Source organism: Notamacropus eugenii, chromosome X (assembly GCF_028372415.1).
Source record: "Notamacropus eugenii isolate mMacEug1 chromosome X, mMacEug1.pri_v2, whole genome shotgun sequence".
Taxonomy (NCBI): Eukaryota; Metazoa; Chordata; class Mammalia; order Diprotodontia; family Macropodidae; genus Notamacropus; species Notamacropus eugenii.
The window spans coordinates 73,160,434-73,169,852 of record NC_092879.1 but is presented as its reverse complement, the minus strand read 5'-3'; the positions used below and the strand labels follow the sequence as shown (position 1 = coordinate 73,169,852).

Sequence of the window (9,419 nt, the reverse complement as noted above, 5' to 3'; positions counted from 1 at the left end):
TAGAAGTAATGGGGGACAGGATAGGATGGAGGGAAATATAGTTAGTCTTACACAACACGACTATTATGGAAGTCATTTGCAAAACTACACAGATTTGGCCTATATTGAATTGCTTGCCTTCCAAAGGGAAGGGGTGGGGAGGGAGGGAGGAAAAGAAGTTGGAACTCAAAGTTTTAGCAACAACTGTCGAGTACTGTTCTTGCCACTAGGAAATAAGAAATACAGGTAAAGGGGTACAGAAAGTTATTTGGCCCTACAGGACAAAAGAGAAGATGGAGACAAGGGCAGAGAGGGATGATAGAAGAGAGAGCAGATTGGTGACAGGGGCAATAAGAATGCTCGGTGTTTTGGGATGGGTGGAGGGGACAAAAGGGGAGAAAATTTGGAACCCAAAATTTTGTTAAAATGAATGTTAAAAGTTAAATAAATAAATTTTAAAAAATAATTAACGAAAAAGGAAACCGAAAATAAAGAAAAATTCTTTTCAAATGAAAATCCTATACATCAGATATAAGACACCATGATTTAGGATATTAAGCTTATGTTTAGAAATGATGGACATTTTAATATCTAAATTTGGAAGCCAGCATTTTGTGTTTAAAAGTGACTTGCCTGTCACCTTTTCTCTTTGGAAGAAAGGTGCAGTAGAAATCAAATCTAACACTTGTAGGGCTGGAGAGTAAAGCAGTCACTTCCTTTTCACTTCGGTTGTAGATTAAAAATTCTAATCTTTATTAAAAAGAAAGAGGTTTCACACAGAATTATTTCAGCAATACATCGGAAATTTTATTGGAATCTTAGCATTTGAAAAATAAAACCTGCAGTTCAGATTTGTATATCTATCCCCTGCCCATCTTCAGGTCTGGTTTATCATTACGAGTTTGGTGTTGAAGTCATTTGGAATGGTGAAAATAGGTCCTGGAAAGTAACTAGCTTATCCAGACTTATCTGATACAAGCTCATTTACCCAAAAGGAACTGTGTGTACGCCCAGATGTGTCATGTGAAAATGAGAGCTCTTCCCAGTCTCTTTTGTCCATCTCCTGTTTAGATAGTTCGACAGAACACTTATTGACTTCCAGAAACTGTAATAAGTACTGAGATTATAGATATAATCAAACAAATAACTACAGTCAAGGAGGCTTTTTTATAGCGAGAGAAAACATACATAAAGGGCAGCTGGAAGCAGGATGTGCACAAAATGTGGTCTGGAAATGGTTGGGAAGTGACATGGAGGCCTGGTCCAGGGCAAGAGAAAGTCAAAGTTTACTTAGAAGAGAATCCCAAGTCAGGAGTCCAAGGCTGGGATGGAAGGAAGGGGAGAGGTGGAAACAGTAACATTGAGAGAGATTCCTGGAATGTTCCTGGAGTAGAGACTAAATGGTTTGAAAACTGCCAGGAAATGGGTAGTGGATCAAGTTTCTTCCAGATGACCTGCTCATTTCATGAGTGATTGGGGTCTTGTGATCTTACAGTACACATGTCCCTGTACCCAATTTTGATAAACTCAGTCCTGACCAGTGTGACTTTAATGTAGTTTGGCAAAACAGGTTTAAATACAATTTTGAAATTAAAAAAAAAAATAAAAGTCAGCTCAACCTTCCAAAGGAAGGGAGGCAAGTGTCGCCAGGACCTTATTTAGGAAAGGCAAAGTGAAAGTCACTGACCAGCTCGCCAGATTCATCTGCCAACTTATTGTAAACCCACTCGCGATTGCGGCAGCACTTGATTCCACATTTCCGAGAGTTGCATCTGGGGCATGGGTTGAAGCACCTGGCACAATCAACCAGCAGGCAATCACACAAATCGATACCAGATTGTAAACAGTTTCAAAGTTTTCCAATTATTGAAAGAGGCCACTATCTCTGATTTCAGTTAGATACACATCTTGCAAGCCTCCTCCTCTCCATTCCTGCTGTGACTGTGCATCTTCTCAGTGCGCTCCCCATGGACTACTGCACGAGCCCACTGTCTCCCCCACCCAACACACCATTCATGCCAATGAAAGACTCATCTTCTTGGTTCATACACCTGCTGGTGGCAAAAACCTTTCATGCCTCCCTATGACCAACTGAGTCAAAGAACCCTGAGCAGCCAGTGTTTGCCCAGGGGCAGTGCAGAGTTAGGGAGACTAGCTGGACCTCACTTCGGTGGGAGACACACGGCCCCCGTCCGTGGAGAGGGTACCTTGCCGTGACTGCCAGTAGATAAGATATTTATTCTGCCCTATAGGAAGCAGGTTGCTGGCTCCTTCAGAGACACTGCTGTGGTTCATGTCGCTTCCTGACTAAGAAAGTTGGATTGCACGTGTGGAGAGCTTTAAGTGTTTAGTAACTGAGGACACAGTGTAAGTAGTGTCTCTGGCTTAAAAGTAAATGGGCTACAAGCATGAATCCCGTGTCCCACCTGGCTGAAATCCTCCAGTGTGCAGGAAATCCTCAGGCTTCTAAACAGCCCTTTTCAGTCCCATCCAGGTCAAATTCTCCCTGCAATTTCGAGCCATCCTGCCTGCTTGTGGCCCTCTGGGGTCAAAGGGAAGAAGGGTCATTCCTCTCCCACATGCCACCCTCCAATGAGGGCTGCCCACCCTTGCTGTGAAGAGGGTGAGCAGGTGCCACTGCTTGCCCAAGTCTTCCCTTTTCCAGACTCACTGTCCCATCTTCCCAAGACAGGGCTTGAGGCCCTTCCCCATCCCGTTTTGCTGCTGTGTCAAACCTGGCCAGCATACCAATTCCCACTCCCTTCTTTATCCTCTTCTGTGTCCTATGGATCTTTGATGCTTCCCTTCCTCTCCCTCACTCCTGTTCTCTCTCTGTCTCTCTGTCTCTGTCTCTGTGTGTGTGTGTGTGTGTGTGTGTGTGTGTGTGTGTGTTGCCCTGGGGAGAGATTAGCAGTCTCTACCACTCTTTCTGGGGAATGAACAGAGAGGTGCAGCTGGGCAGGCTGGATCACCGCCAGAGCGCCCTTCTCCATCTGCCAGATGCCAGCAGGGGCTGAAAGGAAACCGCTTGAGGGCAGGGACTGTTTGAGCTTTGCCCTTGGCTCCCCACAGTTCAGCCCAGTGCCCGGGACAGAGAAGGTACATCCTCCCTGCCTGCTGTTCTCAAATGAAAGCAACGATAAATTAACTTCACAAATTTTTTTTTATTCTTTTTCATCTGCTTTCACTTTAACAATATATATTCTTCTGCTCTGGGATATGGCAATTTTCTTAAAGATATTTGTATATATTTTTCCACTCCATAAGCTGCAGAAGAGAGACTCTGAGGAGAGTCCCAGGAGAATCCAGGCTCCTTTAATACCTGCAACAAGATGAGAACAAAAAAGGAGTGAGGCGAGTGGTAGTTGTCAGAGTTCAACTCTAGAACCACAGAACCAAAACCAAAACAACACAGACACAAGATAGAAGAGACACATACATGGCCGTGCAGACATGACAACGCATACATCGGGGGTGGGGGGGTGGGGGGGCGGAGAAGATTTTGTCTTTGTCTTTGTGATCTAGCATTAACGGAAAAACGAAAGAGACTTGGAGGAACCTGGAGAAGAACTCTGGCCTGGCTCTAGGGACACCTGAGGCAGGAAGAGGGGCAGGGTAGGAATGACACTGCACCTTCTGTGGAAGACAAGTTCCAAACACCAGCGTTAGGAGAGACTTCAGTAGGAAATCTCCAGCAGGATGGGCATACGGGTGGAAGGCCTTGTGTTTTTCAGCTGCATGTGGCCTCAGAGTAAAGGCATCTGGGAGAAACGTGTGGGCAAGGTCGTGGGGTGCTCACGGCAATGCGGCTAGGGAGCCCGCAGGAGTGCAGATTGCCAACCCAGCTCCTTGTCCAGGCAGTGACGCTGGGCCAAGAAGAAGAGACACACGGACACAGAGACACAGAGACACAGAGAGCCAGGTGGGGCTCGGGCCCTTACTTGGCATGGGAAAACGGGAAGGTGCTGAAGACTTCTCCACCCTCGTCGGTAATGTCCTCGTAAACCCACTCTCGGTTGCAGCGGCAGGTGGGCCCACACTTGGTGGACTGGCACTCGGGGCACGGGTAGAAGCAGCCCACGCACATTCTCTGCAGGCAGTCGCAGAGGTCTTCTCCATTCACGATCAGCCTGCCTCTCTCGTCGTATTTCCTCATGTCTTTCTTGCCACGTGGGAGCCTCCCAGGTGGCTGAGTTGAGCGGGGGCCAGCTTGGTCAGTGGGCCTGGCCTGGTCATCTGGCCTGCCTTCATCACTGGGCCCTGCTTGAGCCTGAGATCCAGCATGGCTGTAGGGGCTGGGTTGGCCATGGGGGTAGGCTTGGCCCCGGGAGCTGCCTCCACCACGGGGGCGGCCTCGCCCACGGCTGCCGCGCCCACGCCCACGGCTGCCGCGCCCACGCCCACGGCTGCCGCGCCCACGCACACCACGCCCACGGCTGCCACGCGGGCGGCCTCGGCTTCGCCCACGGGGGATGATCTCTTCCTGCTCACTGATCTGGACATCAAGGGCAGTCAGGTCATGGGGGCTGCTCTGCCCCTGCTCGTGCAGCAGGCCTCCCCTGGTGAGGGCAGAGCCCCCGAGCCCACGGCGTCTGGGGCGCCCGCGGCCGCGGGACTTCACCTGGACAATGGTGCCAGGGTCGACGCTGGAGCCGACCTGACTACCTGGGCTGATCTGCACTGGGGATGCCATCTGGACGCTCGAGCCAATCTGGACAGCGGAGGTGGCACTGCTACCACTGGGACCTGATGCACCACTGCAGCTGCCTGGTACTTCTCCACAAGGCGCCTTCTTCTCCACTCCTGCACTCTCCTCAGCCTCAACTCTCACCTCATGCTCTTCTCTGACCTCCTGGGTCTCCACACTCGCAGCCTTCTCCTTCTTTTTCTTAGACAACCGAGAACACGTACTCATTTTCGCTCACTGCAAGGCAGCTTCTCTTGCTGCCTCGGGCGTTCTTGGATGCCGCTGCGTGACCCTGGGAACGACAGTAGGCACCTAGGCTCACTAGGAGCAACCTTCAGCAACCCCCCAAAGGAGGGAGGACGATGGGGGAAAGCAGACTGAGGAGGGCCCCTGAAAGGAGCAAACAAGCCTGGCCCAGGCCGGATCTCCTGTGTCCCTTTTGCTTCTTCTGTCCCCCCTCACCCATTCTCATTCCCCGACCTGTACCAGGACTATCAAAGCAGCTGACCCTAAGGCCTGAAACGGTGGCCTGTCCTCTCCACAAATCTCCTCTGCCTTTGGGTCTATCCATGTACCCCTTGTCAGCCTGGCTCCCCAGCTTGGGTCACCAGCCATGGCTGGAAAGTCCAACCTCTTGCTCCTTTCTCTTCCTCCTTCTCAACTATCGCCTTCCTTCAAGCCGTCCAGGACATCGCCACATCCGTTGGCCCTGGTCTTCTGGAAGCCCAGCTCTTGTGGCCTACAAACTCCCCTCCATTTGTGGCCATTTCAAGCAACATTTCTTTCACCCTCTTCCCAGGAAGGCACACAACAGCCATCAGAGCTGGAGCAAGGTGGGACGAGGTGGGGAGAAAGCCTAGCCTGGGAGTCCTCCCTCCCCACGGTCCCCAGCCCCTCAGCTTCCCTCCTGTGGAAAGCAGAACCACTGGGCTGGAGAGGGCCAGATGGCCTACAGTACACGAAGTTTCTCAGCCGTCACCGCCACAGAGGAAGGGCAGGCAGGACCTGATCTCCTGCAACTGAGGCCAAAGGAGACGAAGAGGTCGTTTTCAGATGAGGAAAGGGACCCCTCTCCAGGCAGGCTGGTTAGGGGCTGCAGCTGTCCTCTCCTAGCCTTACTGAGCTCCCAGGTGAGAAAACTCCCCTTACTCCTCCCTCTGGAGTCTGGCACTTTCTCTGCAATTAGAATCTTAGAGATTTGCTGAGATGCAGAGTCCACACAGTGCCCTGAGGTGGGGGAAGCCCAAACCACATTCATGTGGAATTGGGAAATGCGGATCAGAAGAAACAATAGCTTGCAAGGGAGAGAATGCTGCTTTGAGCTTTTCTCAGTCAACTGGGCCTTCAGGGAAACCTTTGTACTGGAGGTTGAGGCCCCTGGCCTCAGGGCCTCCTGAGTGCTAGTAGCCTGAACAAGGTGTGACCCACGGATAGGGGCAGTGGAGCTGTGAGACCAAACTGACCTGTTTTAAAGGAGAGCTTGTACTCAGGGATGGGAGGATGGAAAGGGGTGATACCAAATGGGGGGAAATGCTCTATTTCTTCACTGAGATCAGCTTCAGGGCGTGTGGTCAGACAGCAGATTTACGTGGTGTGTTCAATGCAGGCAACAGGTTTGAACAAGGTGGTGTTTCCAGTGGGGGACTGAACGGGGCATGGTGGGTATCACCTGACAAAAGATGAGCCAATTTCATTTACATCCCCAGCTGGGGAAAGAAAAGGTGTAGAGGGACAGGCAGGGCCATTTTGTCACTGCCTGGTTAAACGAGGTATCTCTTCCTTCAAAAACACCAGCATTCAACCCCGGGAAAACCCTAGGCCAGAGCTGGCCTCAGGCACTTGAGAGCTGTGCTGCCCCAGACCAGGCTCGCTTTGCTCCACTGTAAAATGGGAGTGAGAATAGCACCTACCTCCCAGGGTTTTGGTAAAGAGCAAATGAGCTATTTACCTGGAAAGCACTTTAGCACAGAGTCTGGCCTGTTGCAGGTGAGAATAAAGGCTTGATCCCTTTCCTTTCTCCTTCCCTGGGTTTGTGGCCATTAAGTCCAGAGGGATAAAGAGAATGGACAATGTTTACAAAGGTGAGGCTGGAAACAAGGCTCCCTAACTTGACACTCCTAAGGGCCATTTAGCATTCCCTTCCTCTTTGGGTGAGAAACAAGCTTATTCTAACAAGGGCTACATGGACCTCAACAGACTGGCCCTGGCGTACATGACCCAAAAGCGGCCAAGAAGACCTGCCAAGGCCAGTGGTCACGGAGACCCTGCCTCTCTGCAGAAAGGCCCCATCCCTTTCATCCGGGCCCCTGCACTTGGATGCTCAGAGGCTGACTAAGCGCCCCCTACCCCCGCCACCCCGATGCAGTGAGCAGGGTCCAACCTGGTCAGAGAGGCTCAGAGGCACAAGCCCCTGCACGGGGTTTCAAGACAGGAGCCCAGACGGGAGCTAGGCTCACACCGAGACTGTCCCTCGGGCCTCCCGACAAAGCAGAGAGCTCGCTAGGACCTGGAGGGAAAAGAGGAAGGCCTGGCCAGGGCAGTCTGAATGGCTGCAGACACCAACAGCCCTGGGCCGGGTCTTGCCACCCACTGCATCTGGGCTTTAATTGCTATGGGTCACTTGCCTTTGGAGCCTTCCACCAGCTAAGTCTTGGTCCTGGACAAACCTGGAACAAAAAGAGACACGGGGGTTACCGAGTGGGGTTTCCGCCAAACCAGGAGAGTGACGAGAGGGAGCTCCCCTGACCTAGCGTGTTTCCCAGGGTGAGGCGCCACAGAGGGGCCAATGGCCGGGAGTGCTCACTCTCCTGGCCGCCTCTCCGTGCGGACGGTGCCTCTTCTGTCGGTGGCAGGCACTGGCCTAATTAGGCTAGGGAAGCCACGGAGAGGAAGAAAACCCTTCTGGCCCTCAGAGAGCTTACATCCTGCTGGAGGATGCCACCTGACCTCTCGTAAGGAAAGGGAAAACCTATGTCTTCAGAAGACATCAGTGATTCCAAACGTTCAGCTCCCCGATGCCCATTAATCACACTGCTCAGTCCCCAGTTCTTTGGGTTCTAAGGTACCACTTTGTTCGCTCAGAGAACACTGAGTCCCAGTGATTCGTTTTCTACAAGGGGAAACTGAGGCCCTTAGAGGATAAACACGATCCTTGATCTCACAGGTCTCTTTTATCTCTGCATAGGGGTCAGAACCCAGATCTCCTGATTCTCATTTCAATGTTCTGTCTGCCTTTGATTGGGCAGATCGAGAGGAATGGGGGATCAGGTCTGGTGGCAGGACGATCAGTCCATCTCTCCCTGCCCTGGCATTGGAAGGATGGGCCTTCCCCAGCGCCCCCTACACAGTCTTAGGTCCCAGCAGGAACGTGGCTATTTCAGGGGGCTCTTGGCAGCAAGCTCTTGGGGATAGGTTGGGGGAGGGAGAGATAAGCCCCCAGACAGGGACACCAGCTAGGGCCTCCCCTCCTGTGCAGCAACAGACCAGTTGTGGGCCACTAGCGTCACCTCAAGAACTAGGGCGATCCAGGGGTCTCTTAACTCCTTCCTTATTAATCAGTAAATAACATTTCCACCTAGTTTTCCACGATTCACTTAAATGCAGTCCTCAGCCCTTCGAGAAAGCTCATTTACATAACAACTGAAGAAAAATAACCTCATAGCACAACATCTGGTTACATTAACTATCTCTCAGCAGAATGCCCTGTAGACACTGCCCCCCCCCACCACCCCATTCCCGGTTGTCCAAGGTGGTAGATGGCCATTGGGTGAGGCCTCGCCAGGCGCGAGGGGCCCGGGGCAGCGGCTCCTGGAAGTCAGTCACGGGAGAAAACACAACCATCCAGGCTTCAGGGCCCCCACAAGCGGCCTTTGGGGCTTCCACCCCCCAGACTCCACACGTCTTAGCCCCCAGAGCATGGAGAAGGGTGAGGAAGGACGCCTACCGGGGAATGCCTCCCCCAGACCGCTACCCATTGCACCCGCCCCACAGGATGGCCAAGGATGACAAGTGCAGACGACTGGGTTCTGCCCCCCACAGACCTTCGCCCATTGGCCCCCTCCGCCACCCAAAATACGGCGAAGGATGAGACACGAGGCCTACCGGGGCTCTGGCCCCCCCAGGCCCCCGAATCTGCCCCACCCAGGGCATGGAGAGAGATGAGAAACCAGGGCTGCTGGGGTCGGTTCGGAACCCCAAGGAAGCAGGACGTGAAAGGAGGCCTATCGGGGTTCTGCCCCCCCAAACTCCCGCCCTGACCCCCGCGCCAGTGGGCCCGCCCAGAGAATGGCGCAGGCTGAGAATCCAGGCCTAGCAGCCTACGTCCTTCCCCTCAGATCTCCGCCCACTGGCCTTCCCTCAACCCAAAGAATGGCGCAGGATGAGACACGAGGCCAACAGGGGCTATGACCCCCACCCCCACCCCCACCCCTTGGCCCTCCCAAAGATGGAGGACAAAAAACGAGGCCTAGCTGCATTCTGCCCCTCCTCCACACCCCCTGCCATTGCTCCCCCCAACCGAGGATGGGGAAGCGTGAGAAAAGCGGCCTCCCGGGGCTCGGCCCCCAGACACGCCCAGCGCCCCCCAGGATGGCGATGGATGAGAAACCGGGCACCGCAGGCCCCAGCCCCTCGGCCCCCCCACACCTGCGCCATGGCCCCCCACCGAGGACGACCAAGGAGGAGAAACGAGGCCTACCTCTCCCAGGAGGCCCTCAGGGACGCCCTGCTTCAACTGTTCCCAAGCACAAAAGGA

General features: G+C 53.2%; 1 protein-coding gene across 1 annotated transcript; it reads right to left on the bottom strand.

Moving 5' to 3' along the window:
* Positions 1-3,123: 3,123 nt before the first annotated feature.
* Positions 3,124-9,419, bottom strand: LOC140515496 (uncharacterized). Its single transcript, XM_072626242.1, has 4 exons — positions 9,363-9,419; positions 7,291-7,332; positions 3,921-4,958; positions 3,124-3,301 (listed from the first exon to the last, which is right to left on the bottom strand). The coding sequence occupies exons 3-4, from the start codon at positions 4,892-4,894 to the stop codon at positions 3,295-3,297; spliced, it is 981 nt and encodes a 326-aa protein (XP_072482343.1). The 5' UTR covers positions 4,895-4,958; positions 7,291-7,332; positions 9,363-9,419; the 3' UTR covers positions 3,124-3,294.